The sequence below is a fragment of the Schistocerca serialis genome, chromosome 7 (assembly GCF_023864345.2).
Source record: "Schistocerca serialis cubense isolate TAMUIC-IGC-003099 chromosome 7, iqSchSeri2.2, whole genome shotgun sequence".
NCBI lineage: Eukaryota > Metazoa > Arthropoda > Insecta > Orthoptera > Acrididae > Schistocerca > Schistocerca serialis.
Window position 1 is genome coordinate 452,569,786 of NC_064644.1, and position 22,666 is coordinate 452,592,451.

The window sequence follows — 22,666 nt, forward strand, 5'->3', positions numbered from 1 at the left end:
TTTATTTCTTTCAGTATTTATAGACTGTATGACACTTTTACTTCATTTTCTTTGCCGTTCTGAGCCAACTTTTTCAGCCGCTGTGTATAGTTTTCTTGCACAGTAGACTTCTTGATTTGAAATTATATCATGCAGTCTCTCTGTGGATGATCATTTCTGCAATTAATGCTATATTGCTTTTTCCATTTGTGTTTCTATGTTCTGGGGTAGTTCTAATGGTGGTGGTATTAAAAAAAGAATCTTTCTTATAATTATGTTTGTAGGATGTGTTGTTGACTAGTAAGGTTTACAATATAACCACTTGCTATGATTCAAAAATGTGAATCATCTATGAATGGGCTTTCAGTCTTCAGTACCGTTACACAGAAAAACAAAAACAATTGTGACAGTTATTGACTTATGATGTTTAGTTTGCTGTCACTGCATGTATTATTAGTAACCACATTCTTGTCCTTAACCGGAAGTACAGAAATGGGAATAAAACTCATTGGCTTATACTTTGGTATTCTGACTTTATCCGAGCCTGTTCAAGAAACACATTAACTGTGGAAATAGGTGTTTCCTGTTGGTAGGATAACAAAGATGGCAACAACACAGAATATGTTTGGCAACTCTGTCACCATTGATTCACTTCCTGGGCAACATGGAATTATACTGCTAAATTCACTTGACATTTTCATATCATTTTGACTGAATACTCTCAGCAATTTTCACTTAAAAGTGTGACATCCAAATGGTTTGTAGTTCATGTGAGTCATTCTACTCAGAAACTGTGACTCATATTTAATGTTGCAATTTATCTGTCCTAAGTACCAATGGGGTCATAAGGGAGAGATTAATGCCGCAATTGTTCACTCGCTCTAAGGTAATGGAGCCGAACTGTAATATGAAGGATTCATTGGCTCTTAGTTGGAAGGCCAACTTCCTACTTATTATGTAACAGACCTACAAACAGCCAGACCAAAACTCTGCAAGGAAATCTTAAGTAAACTTCACCACAATAAGCCTTCTTTCTACTTTCAGTACCTCGTAGTATAAGAACAAGAAAACTGTATGATACTGCATACTTGATAATGCTTTTTTCTGCTTCTGCCATCATAACTTTTGGTTTATGTGCAAAAACAATTTTATTTGTTTATTGCTGGAACTGAATATTTTATTAACAGGTTTTCTTTATGCGTCTACAACAACTGCCACAGTTCCATTATACTTAAGTATGACACAGGGCAGAACACAGAGAGCATTTTGGAGTCCGCAGTGCTTAATTTGTGTTTATTTAGGCGCACTTGTGTTACAGATGAATGAATGAATGAATGAATGAATGAATGGTTGGTTGGTTGGTTGGTTTGGAGAGAAGAAGACTAAACTACAGGGTCAAAAAGTTCCTTTTTCCACATTCAAATGGTTCACAAAGTAAAACCACTCCCCAAATGACTCCGGGAAGGTAAGAAAGGCGGAAAACTGGGAACCACACAGAGAGAAAACGAAAGAAGCAAGACAAAAGAAGAAAACACGCACTAAAAGGGAAAAAGCAGCAGAAGGTATTAAAACAATATAGCAGATGGATTATGATGGCTGACCACACTAAAAGATGAGCCAGCCACTCTGCAATACACTAAAATCTCCAGCATAAAAGGCAAGATCAGAGAAACAGACAGAGAAAAGACAAACACCAAGCAAACTAACAGCTAAGAAAGAGTGAGAAAGAGTTAAAAGGGAGTGAGGGTGAATGCCTAGGAGAGAACGCCAGATGCTCACCCATAGTTTGTGTGATAAAAACCCCCCCCTCACAAATAAAACTGGATCAGCCATTGAGGCACTGTCTCCTAATACAGTAGGCAGTGTGGTGGAAAGGTTAAACGTCCGCCTAAGGGTGGCTAAAATTGGGCAATCCAACAAGATTTGGACAACAGTCAAGTGGGAACCACAGCGTTACTCACAACAGAGGAGGCGACCATGAGTCAGCCAAGTGTGGCTGATGTGGAGCCGGCACAAGGCAACAGAAGCCATGCAAGTGGCTCACATGGAGGACCTCCACACATTCGTTGTCTCCTTGCTAACATGTACTTTATTTAGTGTCCTTAGGATGCACCATTCAGTACTCCAGATTCCAAAAACTTTAAGACTGATTGGAAATCAGTCTCGGGTGTGCCGATCTCCAGAGTTGGTTTACCGGTAGCCTGTTTGGCCAGCCTGTCAGCAAGTTTATTTCCCGGGATTCCGATATGTCCTGGGGTCCAAGTGAAGGCCACTCAATGTCACGGTTTTTTAGTGCAGAAACAGACTCCTGGATAGTCTGTTCCTGAAGGATGGTGAGGAAAGCACTGGTCATGAGCATTAAGGTTGCTTAAGGAGTCACTACAGAAGAGGAATGCTCACCTGTGCTCAAGAGCACGACAGATGGCTGCCAACTCTGCAGTGAAAACACTGCAGCCATCCAGTAAGGAGGGCTGTTCAGTATCTCCAGCATGAGCATAAGTGAAGCCAACTAGACCATCGATCATCAAGCCATCATGTTACAGATACTTCATATATTATTAAAATATTAGTTTTGACATAAGGTTTTCATGGTAAAATGTAATTCATTTCTGTTATTTCAAAAGCGTCTCACATTGGTTTACTGAACACTTACATTATACATAATGGAAATTGATATAAATTTTCTCACATTAAAAACAGTCTAGCAATGCGCAGGTAGTTTACTGGTTCCATGCTGGTAGAAACCCACTTGTTCATCAAAGTTGAGAGTGTCGTCAAGCCAAATTTGAAAATCAAATTTAACTGAAACAGAATTTTCTTGATGGTTGTTCCATAAGAAGTGGGGAATGGAAAATGTTTGAGGGCAAAATATCTGAATAGTAAATGTGTGGCAGGTGAATTCCTGAACATTCTCCTGGATTGCTTTTTCCTGAAATCAGCAGTGTGCAGGCAGGTGTTATCACAAGGTGGTGACACTTGTTGTGCTCACACTGTGACTGAAAGGCATCTCAGTCATTGTCAGCAAATTCCAGGTAATGGAGGAGGAGGAGGAGGAGGAGGAGATTAGTATTTGACGTACCGTCGCCAATGAGGTCATGAGGGACAGGGCACAAGCTCGGATTAGGGAAGGAAGGGGAAGGAAATCGGCCATGCCCATCTAAGGAACGATCTCAACATTTGCCTGAAGCCATTTTGGGAAACCACAGAACACCTAAGCCACGATGGCTGGATGTGGGTTTGAACTGTCATCCTCCTGAATGAGAGTCCAGTGGGCCAACTAATGGACGCATCACTTGGAAGCAGTTCCTAGTGCACAACACACTTTTTATGCTATCAGATGCAAAACACTTGTCCACAATGTCCAAGGGCTCAACCACTGATTTCTTATTAAAAAGTTAGTACAAAGTCATTGCAAATCATCACCAGTAATACTACTGAACAGGAATGCTAAATGAGCAAGTACATGACATTCAACAATTAAATACAGTAATAGTCACCCCATTAATTTTTGTTGCTTACAGTACTTTATGGTCGACTTATGAACCTTGCCTACTGAATTTAAATGCTACACAAAGATTACATGGTCACAGTTCCTCACATGTCAATTACTAAGACTTCTTAAATATGGAAAATCATTCATGCTAGAAGATCTTTATTGAAACAAGAAAATCTTTTTCCAACCTAATTTGTTCTATTGCACTTGTCTCATACCTCATGATGAAAAATTTTTAAGCTGCCTCCATTTCCTTCACCACTCTCCTCTCCATTAAATCCAAAGCGAACAATTACGTCCCAAATGTTAAAACCAATTTCCTCTTGTGCCTTATTATAATGTTTAAACAACATTCGTATGATTCAAGCATGCAAAATCCGGTACATAAATGATAGATGAGTACTGCAACTTCAAATAAAAAAGAGACAATTTATAAATACATGTGACGTCACTGCACATTGTTCACTCCATTTACAGAAGTTATTTTGCGTAGAACTAAAAACATTTTTATGCTTGCCATTTAGAAGGCATTAACATGCCCAAAGGCATGGGACTGTATTTCTGACTGGGAAGTAGGAACGTTTGACTCAATTTCATACGTCAATTTTTGACAGCCTGCAGCTGTCATTCATTATTTAAGTACTGAAATACTGCACTAGTCACGTATTTTTTCATACTTAGCTTGATGCATTTCAAGAATTTTTTCTCATTTTCAAGCACAAACATGTATGCAAGTATTTTGTGTGGTGTTTCAATGCGTGTTATTCTGCCTCTCTTGCACTGTCTTAGCCTTTTTCAGGTATCAGGTACATGGAAAACCATGCACACGCAAACTATCATTCACATTGTTTGTTTATGTAAAATCACAAAAAATACATACATAAATGCTTCACTTGACAACGAGAATAATTTCTCGTAACACATTTCGCTCAACATTAAACAAAAAGAACATGTAACCGGCGCTGAGTTTAAACTTAACAGTAAAAACATTTGAGCAACGTAAAGTGCACTGCAAGTCGCCAAACACCAAAACACACTAAATATAATTCGGCAAAGGTGTCACAATGATCACTACAATCACAAAACTGCGTTTTTGCAGTAGTATCAACTGCAAAATGTTTACCGGTTAAAATCCACCAAGTTGAGTGCCCCGATATCAAGAAACTTAACCACATAACATTTGTTAACACTACCGGACAGCCAACATGCCAGTGTCATTTTTTCTCCACAAACTTTTTTTCGTAATGCATAAATTACTGGAAAATTATGAATAAGCTGATGCAAAATGGGTGCAAATTAACACTGTGGACATAGGAAATTTCACGGTAAAGATAAAAAATGTCAAACAGCAGGAAAATGTTAATTCCGGGAACGTAAATAATGACTTTTCTTTCCTCTCAGCTGTGCAATATACCAGCCTTAATTAGTAACGTAACCACAGTTCTTAAACACTGAATTTTTATGGGTGTAATTTTCAAATAATGATCACACTTTGAGATATTAAGTATTTTAAAATTTGTGATTTATAAAACTTAGTAAAAGCAGTTTCAATGTGGAATTCCCTTACATTTTATGAAACTCCTGAGATTTCCAATTTTTCTAGGTAAAATGTAATTCCCTGAGAATTACATATTTTCCATAAGAATGACTGCCATGTATCTGTTCTATATTGTTACTGCATCCTGGAATTTCCTTTGTTTAATTCAAATATTGGGAACGAACTGGTGTTTAATTGGTAGTGAAATATTTTTCAATTTCTGGTTGAAGAAATGAATGAGGGTGGTGGAAGTCAACTGCCACAAATACCATCTAACATTTTGTACTTTTCCCACGAAGTGGCAGAAACGTGCCACAAGGTGGATACACTTCCAACTACTACTGCTACTACTTACCAATCTAAATTGTTAAGTGCCAAATTAAGACAATGGTCACATTCAAAGATTGCTCACTCAGAATTAAATATAATGTTTTGTTTTGTTTTAGGCTGCAAAAGCAACAAGGGTCACAAGCGCCCCTGTCAGAACCGTAGAACACCAAAACAAAAGAAAAAAAGAAGGAAATTAAAAGTGACTACATGTTAAACACAAACGATGTAAGGAAAGACAGCTAAAAACTGGTACTTGGAGGATTAAAGATGTGCAGAATTTGCTTTAAGAAGCCATTAATGTTCTATTTTACATGTGTGAAGAGTATAAACTATGTCAAAAATTTACTACAAGATTACTTTGAAAGGAAGGGGTTACATGGAAAGAGCTACAATTGCTGCATATGACTTCTCTGATATGAAATTTTCAGATAAATTCAGTACTTCAGAATGACACAACCAAAAAATAATAAATTTGCTTCATTTTATTTCATGAAATCGTGTGACAGGATTGCTGTTCAGTAATTACTTCGAGGAGGAGAAATTATTAATACTCCTGAAAGAAACATATTTAAGTAAATAAAACTATACTAGCTTAAGGAATAATTTGTTTCTTCCTTGCGAGTGGAGCATGTGGGACCATGTTGGGGAAAGGTAAAAAGGAGCAGTAGGTCACTCACACTCCCAGGAAGAAAACGACCCACGTAATTTTAATAGGACAATGAGTAACATAATGCAAGCAGCTCTCCATATTAATCTATATCACACAAGTCTCAACATCTTTGAATAAAGAATACATTAACTTTAGTCGTAACAACTGTAGTCAACCTTTGTTTCCCTCTGCAATTTTTAGCCCCCCCCCCCTCCCCCTCCCTTTCCCTCAATTACCAAATCAACTATTCCTTCATGTCTCTGGATGTGTCCTGTCAATCAATCCCTTCTTTTCATCATGTTGGATTTGCTACCTCTTCATTAGTTACTTGATGTACTCATCTAGCCTTCAGCACTACTCTGTAAAATGACATTCAAAAACCTTTTAATTACTGTTTTGGAATTACTTTCATCACAACTACTTTACGTAAAATGACTGCAAACAAATACATGTCTCAAACTAAGTACCTCCACTGTTACTACTCCAAGGGAAACTCAAAGTACTGTTGAAGATGAATGACAAGTTAACACCATTTAACTGAAATCTCAATGAAAATGCACTTCATAGCAGATGCAGTACATAATGGAAACAATGAAACAGTAACCACATATTTTATTCATGGTGATTTGAGAACACTAGAACTGTCTTTGGAAGTATCATTGAGGTAAGAAACTGCAACCAGCCAAACTATTTTTGAAGGAATAATTTATTTTTATTGTTAAGCAGTTTTGGAGCTGTGTCCATTACTAGACAACAGTGATAATTTCCTTGCGCCCACTTCTATGTGGTCCAGAAAGGTAGCAAGCAAGAAAACTGGTCTGTATAACATAATCTACAAAATCATCATCTCCTCGTGATAAAAATGTAGAAATTTGTACAGGGAATCCTCTTTCATTTGATGATGGACTTAAATTTGACACTAGTTATAGAAAAGTAAATGATTATTTCGAACAGTGTGACTCACTGAGTATTTCTACATCTACATACATACTCTGCAATCCATCATACGGCACGTGGCGGAGGGTACCTCGTACCACAACTAGCATCTTCTCTCCCTGTTCCACTTCCAAACAGAACGAGGGAAAAATGACTGTCTATATGCCTCTGTATGAGCCCAAATCTCTCTCATCTTACCTTTGTGGTCTTCCCGCGAAATGTAAGTTGGCGGCAGTAAAATTGTACTGCAGTCAGCCTCAAATGCTGGTTCTCTAAATTTCCTCTGTAGCGATTCACGAAAAGAACGCCTCCGTTCCTCCAAAGATTCTCATCCAAGTTCCTGGAGCATTTCCATAACACTCGCGTGATGATCAAACCTACCCGTAACAAATCTAGCAGTCCGCCTCTGAATCGCTTCATGATCAAACCTACCAGTAACAAATCTAGTAGTCCGCCTCTGAATTGCTTCTACGTCCTCCCTCAATCCAACCTGATAGGGATCCCAAACACTCTAGCAGTACTCAAGAATAGGTCGTATTAGTGTTTTATAAGCGGTCTCCTTTACAGATGAACCACATCTTTCAAAATTCTACCAATGAACCAAAGACTACTATCCGCCTTCCCCACAACTGCCATTACAGGCTAGTCCCACTCCATATCGCATATTTAATCGACGTGACTGTGTCAAGCGCTACACTACTAATGGAGTATTCAAACATTACAGAATTCTTTTTCATATTCATCTGCATTAATTTACATTTATCTACATTTAGAGTTAGCTTTCTTTACACAAATCACAAATCCTGTCCAAGTCATCTTGTATGCTCCTACAGTCACTCAATGACGACACCTTCCCATACACCACAGCATCATCAGCAAACTGCCGCACATTGCTATCCAACCTATCCAAAAGATAGTTTATGTAGATAGAAAACAACAGCGGACCTACCACACTTCCCTGGGGCACTCCAGATGATACCCTCACCTCCGATGAACACTCACCATTGAGGACAACATACTGGGTTCTATTACATAAGAAATCTTCGAGCCACTCATATACTTGGGAACCAATCCCATATGCTTGTACCTTAGTTAGGAGTCTGCAGTGCGGCACCGAGTCAAACGCTTTTCGGAAGTCAAGGAATATGGCATCCGACTGATACCCTTCATCCATGGTTCGCAAGATATCATGTGAAAAAAGGGCGAGTTGCGTTTCACAGGAGCAATGCTTTCTAAAGCCGTGCTGATGCATGGACAGCAACTTCTCTGTCTCAAGGAAATTCATTATATTCAAACTGAGAATATGTTCGAGAATCCTGCAACAAACCAATGTTAAGGATATTGGTCTGTAATTTTGAGGATCCGTCCTTCTACCCTTCTTATATACAGGCGTCACCTGCGCTTTTTTCCAGTCGCTCGGGACTTTACATTGGGAAAGAGATTCGCGATAAATGCAAGCTAAGTAAGGAGCCAATGCAGTAGAGTACTCTCTGTAAAACCGAATTGGAATCCCATCAGGACCTGGTGATTTATTTATTTTCAACCCATTCAGCTGCTTCACAACCCCAGGGATGTCTATCACTATGTCCTCCATCCGGGAATCTGTACGAGACTCAAACAGCGGTAAGTTCGTACGATCCTCCTGCGTGAAAGATTTCTCAAATGCTAAATTTAAAAATTTCAGCTTTCGTTTTGCTGTCTTACATTGCCAGGCCAGACTGATCAGTGAGTGACTGGATGGAAGCTTTCGACCCACTTCCCGATTTTATGCAAGACCAGAATTTCCTTGGGTTTTCAGCAAGATCTTTTGCTAAGGTATGACGGTGGTAGTAGTTGAATGCTTCGCGCATTGCTTTTTTTACAGCAGCACGCATCTCCACTAACTTTTGCCTGTCCTCATTCTCCCGATCTTTCTTGTACCGCGAGTGCAACTGCCTTTGCTTCCTGAGCATTCTCCGAATTGCGCTTTTCCGTCCTTAACCCACTTTTTTGGCACATACTTGTCCAATGTGTGATTTACAATGTGTTTAAAATTTGCCCATAATTCTTCCACGTCCATTGTACCGGAAGTAAATGAAGTCTATTCATTTACTAAGTGGGATGCTAACAACTGCATATTTGCTCTTTCTAGTAAGAATACTCTCCTAGCCATCTTGACCGACTTTTTAACTTTTCGTAACCATAGTCATAATGACAGCATCATGATCACTAATCCCTGTCTCAACACTGACACCGTCGATGAGGTCTGGTCTGTTCGTGGCTACCAGATCTAAAATATTTCCATTACGCGTTGGCTGTCGATTTAGCTGCTCAAGACAGTTTTCGGATAATGTGTTCAAAAGTAATTCACACGACGGCTTGTCTGTACCACCTGTAATGAATCCATAGACATCCCAGTCTATACTAGGTAGGCTGAAGTCGCCTCCGACTAATACAGCATGATCCAGGTACTTCTGCGATACAGAATGTAGACTCCCTTTGGAACCTGGTGGCCAGTAATAGCACCCCACAATTAACTTTATTTCCCCTAGCCCTGTTAAACGTACCCAGATAACTTCACTATCACAATCTACTTCGACCTCAGTAGACACAATATTTTTGTCAACTGCAATGAAGACACCCCCTCCTACAGTGTCTAATCTGTCTTTCCGATACACATTCCAACCCTCACTAAATATTTCAGAACTTCCTATCTCAGGGTTCAGCCAGGTCTCAGTTCCAAGAATAAATTGTGCGCCACACGCTTCCTGGAGGGCAGTAAATTCAGGAACTTTATTTCGAACACTATGAAAATTTACTGCTAATATCTTGATAGCTGAAGTGTCTTTACACTGAGCGCGTCCTGATTTCCCTGCCTGCTCGTCGACTGGTGAGTGTTCATCAGGACACCTCGCACTACTGCCTAGCGTAAAAAACCCCAATGTGCATGCCACACGTACTCTGCTACCCGAGTAGCCGCTTCCTTTGTGTAGTGCACCCCTGACCTATCTAGGGGCGTCCTACAATTCCTCACACAATAGCGGAAGTCTAGAAATCTGCAGCCAAGACCATCACAGAGTTGATGCAGCCTCTGGTTGAGACTCTCCACTCGGCTCCAAACCAAAGGACCCCGATCCACTCTTGGAACGATGCTGCGAATAGAGCTCTGCTTGCACCCCGCATGCGAGGCCAGCGGTCTTCCCCAAATCCGCCAGCCGCCCGTATGAATTGAGGATCGCCTTAGAACCCAAACGCCAGGTATCATTGGTGCCGACGTGAGCAACTACTTGCTGACGACTGCACCCCATACGCTCGATAGCCGCAGGCAAGACCACCTCCACATCTTGGAGGAGCCCCCCCCCCCCCCCCCCCCCAGCTGACAGACTGAGTGCACGTTGGATTTCTTTCCAGCCCTGTACGCTATTCCCCTAAGGGGCTCCATCAGCTGCCTAACGTTGGAGCTCCCAATAACCAGCAAGCCCTTCCCTCCCTCCCCCCCCTTTCCGTGTGCCTGCTCGGGCCTTGCTGAAGGAGCGGCCACCTGCCCACTGACAGGACGAACAGGTGAGGCCAGCTGGACAGCCTCCACATTGACCCTCCGCCTTGAGTGATGCGAACGCGTTGCAGTCCGCCACTCACCCTGAGGTGAGGGCAGCCTCAACATGCTGGGTACACTAGAAGGTGCTTTGGCGGCACTCAGCGGACACATCAAGCGACACCTGGGGTGTCCAAGCAACGCGGCAGACCCTCCGCCGTCGCTGCACCTCGAGGCAGCAGCCTGAAGGCTGCTGACCGTGGCCAATAGCACGCTCAGCTGCTAGTGAACCGCGGCCAGTTCCTCCTGCGCCCGCACACACCCTCTCCATCCTACTGCTAATATCTAACGACTCCGCAAATTTATACTCTACAGCTATCAATAAGCAATATTCTTCCTCTCAAATACGAGAATATGCAAGGATTTTATGTAATTAAATATGCAAGCGCACAAACACTCTGAAAGAAATTAAGAAACAAACTACAAAATAAATATGAAAGCTAAATATGAGAGTCGCTACTGCACTGCTAGTTCACCACACATTAACTGTGAGTGTGAAATTATTGATTCAATTATAAACTAGTCTCAAACTCTCCAAGAACCCTACACGAATAGCATTCCAACAAGCATTCTTCAAGAACTTCAACAAATTTTATACCAAACTTTACACTTATTCTGAGAGCAAACTTTCTATTAATTACACAAAAAGAAAAAAAAGAGAGAAGATTCTTTTCCATTAAACTACATTGAAAACAGCATTGCAAATTACAATAGCTTATTTGTCACGAACTTTATAGGCTGGACTACACAACTTTTCAACAGGTCAGCACACAATTCAACAGAGAATTAGACACATTCCAATTCTATGCGAAAGAAGGAAGTGGAAAGCAGCTATAATTACATTAGTATTCCAAAATCACAAAAACCATATAATATTCTCACCAATTCATGTCTTTGAGAGAATTCTGGGCAGCACACGGTTGTCGACAGAGCAAAACGACTACAGAATCAGCTTTAGCAGGTATGAAACCCAGTACAAACACATTTCTTACACCACAAGAGTAGCATTCGAGAATCGTCTCTCCTAATGGTCCATCCTTATGTAGAGTCACTTCCTAAAACAAAACAAAAATATTTAGTTACATATAATTATGGTACTTACAGTAACCACGGAATACATGTCTCACAGAATTCTTTAACGAAAAAAATGCATTTAAGAGAATTTCCTCATCTATTATCAGTTGTCACTGTATGTTTACCGCTACTCCGCTTATCAGAAATTTACTCCCACTCTGAGTGTTTTCGAAAGTACATACATCAGAAATTTTGTGCATTTGTCAATGAATGATGATATTGCTTAGTTATATGTAACTGAAATACTTCTGCTTACCTTATGTTTTGCACGCACAAGATGATTTATTATATGAGAACCAGATGTGTTTCCTCGTCCATTGCAAAACCATTTTTTGCATATGTTGCACATGACTACACAACTAGGGTCATGGATACCACAATATTTGCATGCGAATTCTGGAAGGTCCTAAAATGGAAATGCATATAAGCATCATACAGAAATTTGTGACAAATGTGCACCAATTGCATGATAGTAACAATACAATACTAAGCATTAAAGTAACATCTTGAATGTTAAGATACATACTTCACCACGGATCATCTCAAGAAACAGACACAAGAAGCAAACATCACTCAAATTTGACAAGAACAATATAATTTAAACTATGACATGTAGGTGTAAAAATACTGTTAAAATGCGGTGCTTATTCTATAAGGGGCGTTCAAAAAGAAACGAGCCGGAGGCATAATTACAGAAACCAGTACCTGTATGCGAGAAGTACTGATCCTGGTTGTTGAGACAATTGTCTCACTGTGACACAAGGTGGTGAATGGCTGTCTCTTAAAATTCCCAGGGCTACGATGTTAACCGGTTTCGCACGTACAGCTGGACGTCACCGTCCACATGAGTGCAAAAAAGGTTATGCTGACGTTCTTCTCTGAACAAGATGACCCCCTTCCGATTCACTTCCTGCCGCATGGAGCAGTGAATGCCCAATGTTACTCGCAAACCTTGAGCACCCTTCTCCAAGCGATCAAATCAAAATGACCAGGCAATCTCACCCATGGAGTCATTCTGCTCCATGACAATGCAAAGCCTCATATGGCCAACATAGTCACGGCACTCCTGCAGAAATTCAAATGGGAGGTTCTCGGCCACCCTCCATACAGTCCGAACCTCTCTCCCTGTGATTATGTCATTTTTGGTTCCCTTAAAAAGGTTCTGAGGGGCAAACGATTCACCTCTGACGACGATGTCCAGCTGTATGTGCAGAACTGATTAACATCGCAGCCCCAGGAATTTTATGAGGCAGCTATTCACGGCCTTGTGTCATAATGGGACAAGTGTCTCAACAGCCAGGGTCAATACTTCTAACATATAGGTATTGGTTTCTGCAGTTACGCCTCTGGCATGTTTCTTTTTGAACACCCCTTCTACATACGGATGTGAAATGAACTTCAGTCATCAGCTTCTCAGCAAAATGTAAGATCTTCATTTCTCGTGTTCTACAACACACACACACACACACACACACACACACACACACACACACACACACACAGAGAGAGAGAGAGAGAGAGAGAGAGAGAGAGAGAGAGAGACAGAGAGAGAGAGAGAGAGAGAGAGTTCTATTTCTTTACATGTATCTTATTTCTAGCTTTTCTTGCATTATATTTTGTTATGTCAACTCAATTATATGTTTTTAGGGTACAATGCCTCAATTTATAAAAGCAGAATCCTTGTAGGATCACTTTGTTGTCAGTCAGTATGCCTGTCTGTCTGTCTGTCTAACTGTTAAGAACCCTTTTCCTCAGGATGCGGTAGACATATCAAGTTCAAATTTATGTCACATCTTATGGTCTATGCTCCCTTGTCAATGTACCATTTTTTAAGCTTCTGAGTCATGCTACGGAAAGATTTGATCATTTATGTCACGCATTTTGAAACTCGAAAACTCACTCACTCAACAGCTTCCACAGTTGGTGGCATTTCGAATACAATAATTATGGGTATTGGGCCATGTCATTGCAACTACTATAGCAGCTAAGTTGTTGACATTTCAACACACTTTGTGTATTCCTCTTCAGTGGAGTTCACTGCTTTATACTGGCACGTCTTAAAATTACATTAAAAGTATTTTTTTTCCTTTTTTATCTGTCTGTCTGTTAGTCTTAAAACACCCTCTCTTCTCTGGAACAGGTTGGATTATCAACTTCAAATTTATGTCCCCTTGGCGATGTAAAAAATGCAACCTTTGAAGTCAATGGAATCAGGCGGTTTGGTGATTTACACCACAAACATGTCAAACATAATGAGGTACCTTGAGCATTTGATACTGAACTCGCACTTTGTTCACAACATATTAAAAACTTTGGATCCAGGCAGGCAGGTAGACGCAGCATTCCTCCCTTTGCAAGAAGCATTTGACTCAGTACCACACTTACGCTTTTCATTAAAAGTGCAATCATATGGGGTATCAAGCGAAATCAGTTAATGGATTGAGGATTTTTTGGTAGTAAGGATGCACAATGTTATCTTGGATGGAGTCATCATCAGATGTAGAAGTGACTGTGTGTGCCCTGCAGACAATATTTACAGTAACCTCAGACTTTTTGTAGATGACACAGCCATCTATAATGAAGTACTATCTGTAAGAAGCTTCATGGATGTTCAGTCTGATCTTGGCAAGATTTCAAAGTGGTGTAAAGATTGGCAACTCGCTTTAAATGCTGAAAACTTAAAGTTGTGCATTTCACAAAATGAAAAAACATAGTACTCTATACTATACTATCAATGCGTCACTGGTGGAGTCGGTTATTAAATTGTAATTATATAACAAAGAAATGTCTTTTTGCCATCTTAATATCCATTGCTTTCATCATCTGTCAAATCATAATAGATGAGCACTACTGCATACAAAAATAAAATGTTAAGTTGCAGTTTCGTTTTAGTAAGTAAATAAAAATGTTTTAATAAATCTTCCATCTCTACATATATAAACTTAAGTCCCTACTAGTCTGAGGAATTACTGCATAGATTTTGATATGGTCTTTGAACTCCCGGGATCAATATGTTACCAGTATCGATACCGTTAACAGGCAAAAATCATTGAGATTCTAGGTGCCAGATGCTGTAACTTACCAAATGAGAAAGCGCTGGTAGATAAGACACAATAAAAAACACACACACACACACACACACACACACACACACACACACACACACACACACACACACACACAAATTTCAAGCTTTCACAACCCAAGGTTGCTTCATCAGGAAAGAGGGAAGGAGAGCGAAAGACGAAAGGATGTGGGTTTTAAGGGAGAGGGTAAGGTGTCATTCCAGTCTCGGGATCAGAAAGACTAACCTTAGGGGGAATACAGGACAGGTATACACTAGCGCGCACACACACACACACATATCCATTCACACATGTACATACGCAGGCAGACAGAACATCCAGTGCACTATTCCTACTTGCACTTCAACAAATTCTTTGAAAATATTTTTCAATGCTCTTCCAGCAAAAATGTATGTAGAAAGTTCTTATGGTAGCCTTCGTTAGCGTTTGTACACGTTTTTAAACCTGGTTCCACATTTTATCTTACATCACAATGAAACAAATGTCCTACCAACCCAGATGTTTATTTTACAATTCCTTTTGCAAAGTCTTCGTGTTCGCGTCACATGGTTCAAAACTAGGAAAAATAAAAATTACAACAATGAACGTCCAGGATGGAACAACAATGACATGAAAAGTAAAAACTGTAATGTGCCACAAAGATGAGGTTCAGTTGCAGACATGCAGAATGTTAAGACTGCTAAACACAAATGGCCAATTTCTGAAAAACACACACACACACACACACACACACACACACACACACACACACAAAATCTCCAACCAATGGGATGTGTCTGGGCACTGCGACTGCATTTGACGTTAGCAACAATTTGGGGTAGTTGGTGGGGATAAAGACGAGGCATGGAGTGGGGAGTGGAATGGATAGCGGTGTAGGGGTGGGGGGAAGGTGGTGTGCTCCCAGTGAAAGGGTGGAGGGACATGGTGGGAACAGGGCAGAGCTGCTAGGTGCTTTGTCAGGACCTAAGGTATTCCTACCCACTGTCCTCCCAGCCTCCCATAATAGCATTCCACTGTCCTCCCCAGCCCCTACCATAGAGGCATTATGCTGCACATAGAACCTACACAATATCACTGTCCATCTCTATTCCCAACCACCTGCCAGATGACTCATACCCTGCAATAGACCTCAATGGAAGACCTGTCCCAAACATCGTCCCACCACCACCACCACCACCACCACCACCACCACCACCACCTGCCAAACCTGTCACAGGCATTTCCCATGATCTACAAGCTAAGCCATCACTACAGTTCTGCTTTCTGTGTGGCCGTCACAACTAACAAGCTGTCTGTCTGCATGATTGGCCACCGTCAAATTGTGTCCAAGAGACAGCTGATATACCCAGTTGCTGAACATGCTGCCCAATACATTGTGCTTCAATTCAATGTCTGCTTCACAGTCTATGCCAACACCAGCTTTTCCAAATTAAGCAGGTACAAACTCTCCCTACAACATGTTTTTCATTCCCATAAACTCCCCAGCCTAAAAACACCTGCTAGTTCCTGTACTCCACCAACCTATCCTCTTCACTGCTCCCGCTCTGGCACTACACTTTTCTGCCAATACACGCACTAGTCTATCCTGCCCTCTCTACTTTTCTTCTCTCCCTCTTCCACTCCCCCCCCCCCCCCCCTCCCAGGACAGCCTTGCGACTCTGCATATAGCAGCAATATCACGTCCCCACCAAGTATCTGCATGCCCTTTGCCTCACCCCTATGCTGCTCACCCTCCCCTCCCAAACTCGTGCCCCTTGCTTTCCCCCCACCAGCCACCCCAGATTGTTGCTCACATCACACTAAGATGCAGACCACAGTTGGGCCACAATGCCGGAGACATGCTACCAGTGTACGTGTACGTGTGTGTGCGTGTGTGTCTGTGTCCCACATAGGCCTTTTGGATGAAAGCTTAAATGTTTAGCAGGTTTTCAAGAGAACATCTCACATTTAAGGATATTCCTACATCAATGTAAATGTCACAAGGACAATGTCTAGCATTACCAAGACAAGGACAGCGCAAAAATGAAAGATCCTCAAGTCATATCAACATCTTTTGCATGGAACTACTCTTATGTCCTGTCTGTAACATAGTAATGTTCAGTTTTCCTGTGGAAGTGGACTAAGGAAATGGCTCACATTATAGTGGGGTTGTGTTGAACCATCATATTGACCAACTTGGTACATCCACAGAAGGTCATCACTAGGTCTCGTGTCATGACGACTTTTAGAGTTCATAAAAAATTTCTCTTAAACACTGTTGTTGTTGTTGTTGTTGTTGTTGTCTTCAGTCCTGAGACTGGTATGATGCAGCTCTCCATGCTACTCTATCCTGTGCAAGCTTCTTCATCTCCCAGTACCTACTGCAGCCTACATCCTGCCGAATCTGCTTAGTGTATTCATCTCTTGGTCTCCCTCTACGATTTTTACCGTCCACGCTGCCCTCCAAAACTAAATTGGTGATCCCTCTGTGTCTCAGAACATGTCCTACCAACCGATCCCTTCTTCTAGTCAAGTTGTGCCACAAGCTCCTCTTCTCCTCCCCAATTATATTCAACACCTCCTCATTAGTTATGTGATCTACCGTTTAATCTTCAGCAGTCTTCTGTAGCACCACATTTCGAAAGCTTCTTTTCTCCTCTCGTCTAAACTATTTATCGTCCAAGTTTCACTTCCATACATGGCCACACTCCATACAAATACTTTCAGAAACGACTTCCTGACATTTAAATCTATACTCAATGTTAACAAATTTTTCTTCTTCAGAAATACTTTCCTTGCCATTGCCAGTCTATATTTTATATCCTCTCTACTTCGACCATCATCAGTTATTTTGCTCCCCAAATAGCAAAACTCCTTTACTACTTTAAGTGCCTCATTTCCTAATCTAATTCCCTCAGCATCACCCGACTTAATTCGACTACATTCCATTATCCTTGTTTTGCTTTTGTTGATGTTCATCTTATATCCTCCTTTCAAGACACTATCCATTCCGTTGAACTGCTCTTCCAAGTCTTTTTCTGTGTCTGACAGAATTACAATGTCATCGGCGAACCTCAAAGTTTTTATTTCTTCTCCATGGATTTTAATACCTACTATGAACTTTTCTTTTGTTTCCTTTATTGGCTGCTCAATATACAGATTGAATAACATCGGGGATAGGCTGCAACCCTGTCTCATTCCCTTCCCAACCACTGCTTCCCTTTCATGTCCCTCGACTCTTAAACTGCCATCTGGTTTCTGTACAAATTGTAAATAACCTTTCACTCCCTGTATTTTACCCCTGCCACCTTCAGAATTTGAAAGAGAGTATTCCAATCAACATTGTCAGAAGCTTTCTCTAAGTCTACAAATGCTAGAAATGTAGGTTTGCCTTTCGTTAATCTAAGATAAGTCGTAGGGTCAGTATTGCCTCACGTGTTCCAACATTTCTGCGGAATCCAAACTGATCTTCGCTGAGGTCGGCTTCTACCAGTTTTTCCATTCGTCTGTAAAGAATTCGCGTAAGTATTTTGCAGCTGTGACTTATTAAACTGATAGTTCGGTAATTTTCACATCTGTCAACACCTGTTTTCCTTGGGATTGGAATTATTATATTCTTCTTGAAGTCTGAGGGTATTTCGCCCGTCTCATACATCTTGCTCACCAGATGGTAGAGTTTTGTCAGGACTGGCTCTCCCAAAGCTGTCAGTAGCTCTAATGGAATGTTGTCTACTCCGGGGCCTTGTTTCGATTCAGGTCTTTCAGTGCTCTGTCAAATTCTTCACGCAGTATCATATCTCCCATTTCATCTTCATCCTCTTCCAATTCCATAATATTGTCCTCAAGTACATCGCCCTTGTATACTCCCTCTATATACTCCTTCCACCTTTCTGCTTTACCTTCTTTGCTTAGAACTGGGTTTCCATCAAACCTCTTGATATTCAATGGAAAACTTACTGTCAGACACCAGGTGAGCATCAAAGGAACTGTTTCACCAAATAGTTTTACCACTGTCAATGAAAAAACAGCTGAGCCTAAAATTTATGAAAAGGATCCAATGTGAACATAACAAATGCAATATTAACAGTATAAACGAAGAATTCATGGTAGAAATGCTACTGTCAAACCTGTTATAAATCTTATACACAAACAACAGGCTTCAATGGTGCAAGGAACACAGCCTACACTACAGAGAAATGGAAAGGTATTACTGTAACACTAGTCTCAACCCCACGTCATCTTGCGACCACGATATGACACACATCATCATCATCATCATCATCATCATCATCATCAGCCTCATTTCGTTTTCTGTTTGTCTTAAAGACACAAAAAGGAAACATAACTGGTAATGCCTAGGAGATTGTTTTAGATAACCATATTCATTCAATGATGCAGGACTTGTTCCCAGAAAAGAATTGGACTAGCCAAGGTTTTTATGTCATTTCAACATCGAAGATTCACTTGAGGAGCATTATTTTGAAATAACATGCCTTTGTTTGTCAGCCTCTATAAACATAAGATATTAATATAATTAATCTATTGTAATCTCTGTTGGAAACAGACTACAGTTCTTTACCTGCCTCCAGGAATTTGATCAGTTTATTTGTGAAAGACAGTATGAATTCCTAATAATCATGATACACAAAGTGCAGACATTTCATTGGAGATGACAAATGATTTTGCATGTCAAAGCAAAGGTGCCCCTAGAAGTAGTACACATGCTTTTATTTTATTTGGCAAATTCGTCTACTTCAGCATGTGTCAAATTACCAACAAACAAACATTTTTACTTTTCCATAATTATTAATTTGTCCTTTATTGTACACAGCTTTGAAGCTAGAAAACTGTTGTTCTGACTACCTCATATTCAAGCCAAGAATCTTGGGACAAGACCTATGTAGCGATGACCAAAGTTTCAAAACTCTAACATATTATTGTGAAAGTACAACAATAATGTAAGGACCTGAATGGAACAATATGTAAAGTGAGGAAAAGGCAACCACTCACCTGTAGCAAATTGATGAGTGGAGCATAGACGCACAATGGAAAACCGCATTCACAAGCTTACAAGCTGCTCTTCTAGTAGTAGCACGTGTGCCAAACACAAGCGCGCACAAACACACATGCGCACACACACAAATGAGTGCAGCCACACTATAGTCTATTCAAAATAACTTTAGTATTGACAGCTGTGCCAAAAGCGGTAGGGAGAAGGCCGTGCCAGAGGCATGGCTTGGATTCAGCCAATCCCGTGATGGCTGTAGCCACAGCCCATTGGACACGAGCACCCTGAGTTGCCAAATCTCAGTCCACAACACTGCTGCTTGTGCCGCGATTTAGTTGCAGTGAGTGAGTCTGTGCGATCACTCCGCGTTGTCCTTTTTTTTTGTTGCAGTTTAGGAATTACCGTATTGTTTCTGTGACAGTTATTTGTTGTGTCTTATTAAACATGTCAGAAGAAAGTACATCGAAAGTTAGAAGTGGATAAGTTCAATGCCCTTCTCGTGAACAGGGAATTGCTTTACGAGGACAGTGTAGAGAAATGGTTTGTTCCTTAAGAGCTTCCTTTGAGAGTGAAAAACTTAATTGTGGCCCACTACTCTACGTTAGCAAGGTAGTAGATAAAATGGCAGCAGCTCTAAATATCAACAAAAACTCTGTCGTAAAAATTGGGAAGGGGGGGCGGGGGAACACATTCTATGGATAAGCGTGTTACGAATTTAGATTCATTTGCAGAGGATGCAATTCGTTGCCATGTTTACATTTATTATTGCAGAAAGGAACATCCAACACTCTCAAAGTAATTGGTGACACTTAAAGAATCAGGACTTTTTCAGGGCAATAAACATTGTTATTCAGTTTTGTACAATGTAGGATTTCACTACAGAATTTTGCGGCTGTAAGCTACTGATGGAAAGGGAGGATATTGCTGCATGGCGATGCCGATTTTTAAGACAAATATGTAGCATAAATGTTAATGAAGTGGTTTGGCTCGATGAAATGTGGGTTAATTCTGGTCACGCAGTTAAGCAGGGGCGGACAGACAACATGATTAAAGGAACAATGCAGATGCCGTCTGGTAAGGGGGCAGATTGACTCTACTGCACACAGGCACCTCAGAAGGTTTCATACCAAACTGTCTCCTTCTCTTTCAATCTAAGAAGACAGGAGATTATCATGAAGATATGAACCACATTACATTCACAAAAGTGGTTTGTAGAAGCTCTAATACCCAATCTAGATAAACCGTCAAGAACTGTTTTAGACAATGCTCCGTATCATTCGGTTGTTGTTGACAAAGCACCTACCATCGGAAAGCGAAAGGAGGAAATGACTAATTGGCTTGAGCATCATAACGTAAATGCGTCTGATGACTTTAAGAAGGTCGAGCTTATGTAAAAAATGAATTTCCATAAACCGCAATTTCCAAAATATGAAATCAACGAACTGGGAAAAAAATATGGGCATACTATCGTCAGGCTGCCACAGTACCACTGCCACTTCAACCCTATAGAGTTGATATGGGCCCAAATTAAAGGTTACCAAAAATTTACGCTCTCCACAGTAGAACCACACACTAAAGAAGCTATTACCCACATTACCTCTGAAGACTGGAAGAAAGCTGTCAAACAAACACACAACATTATGGAAAGAGCATGGCAGGATGAAAGTGCTTTGGAGACTTCAGTGGAAGAGATGGTTATCTCTTTAAATGACAATAGTGACAGCAAAACTTCGTATCTGTAATAGCGACAAGAGTGGTGTCAGTGGAGTTTTACCATTATCCACACAGAGATGCAGCACAAACGGATTCAGCTACACGTTTGAAGTGCGCAGTTTGCACTTTTAAGTACTGGCATATCAAAATTAAGTCACACTAAATTTTGAAATTTTAATATGGCGGCATTATCAAATATTAATTCCAAAGAAAGTACATTTCTATAATTCAGTCTGTGCATACATATTACAGTATACGAAATGATGTCTGCAATACACTGGCCGTTTTTGTATTGCTTTTGATTCTCAGAATAGATGTTGCCCAATTTAAGATACCAAACAAGCATTATTTTATTTTTTGTTGTGTTGGAAATAAGGGCGCATATCAGAAATATATCAGGTCTTTACAAATATACAGGTCTGTTGCCTACCGCTACTGTACGCGAGCAGACGATTGCGTCTCATTATTTACAGTCCTGTATCTCGCGTTAGAGATCTTCGACACAGCTAAGGTTTGAAACAGATGAAAATTTGATGTTTTATTCACATTTCATTCGCATAAATTGTACACCAAACTTCAATAGCAAAAAACTTTCATGTCGAAAATTTGAAAATGTCATTGGAAAGTTGTTTCTTAAAAACTGTTGTTTTATAGTCTACACTAAAAAAAACCTATTTCACAACAAATTACAGTCGGCTCCACATTTGAAGATGTAATAGTTACCGTGTGTGAGCGAGTTGAATGAAACATGAGATTATGCGCGGGACTTGGAAACTCTGTTCCACACTGTCAATCCTAAAGTAATTCTGAATGCACTATAGCTTACATTTAGGTATCTGTGTAGTCGTGTGTGCGAAAATGTGCATTTCCTATCACAAGAGGAGCCGGAGAGCTCGAAAGTTAGTGAGTACTGTTTGATCCCTGAAATTTTACCGGTGGAAAGAGTAGTCCACAAAGTTTCAGTGCAGCTGGATAACGTCAACTTCTCTACACAATATGTCGGATGACAACCATCCAGGCATTTTCATGTGAGTGTTTTCCACAGGAGAGTGCTAGTCCACATTGCTACCTTTATTCTAATAATTAGCGTGAAGACACACGTACAAAGACAGACACAACATGAGTGGAAACGTGACCACCCACAAGGTCAAGACCAGGAGTGGTTAAGTCCGAAGCATTCCTCCCATACGTTGGCAACATTTCGTTGAAATTGGGCAGAATGTTAAGAAAACATAATGTCGAAGTAATCTTCTGCCCGCCTACAAAGACATACTTCTCAGTTCAGCAATGGATGATCTTTGATTGCTG

At 40.5% G+C, this 22,666-nt stretch overlaps 1 protein-coding gene across 1 annotated transcript in view; it reads right to left on the bottom strand.

Annotated features, from left to right (window-relative positions):
- The window catches only part of LOC126412138 (regulator of nonsense transcripts 1), a 119,251-nt gene that overhangs the window by 91,798 nt on the left and 4,787 nt on the right, over positions 1-22,666 (bottom strand). The window contains exons 3-4 of the mRNA XM_050081587.1: positions 11,829-11,978; positions 11,381-11,553 (exon numbers count right to left, since the gene is read on the bottom strand). Coding sequence (XP_049937544.1) covers positions 11,381-11,553; positions 11,829-11,978 — 323 coding nt within the window. The remainder of the gene's footprint in view (positions 1-11,380; positions 11,554-11,828; positions 11,979-22,666) is intronic.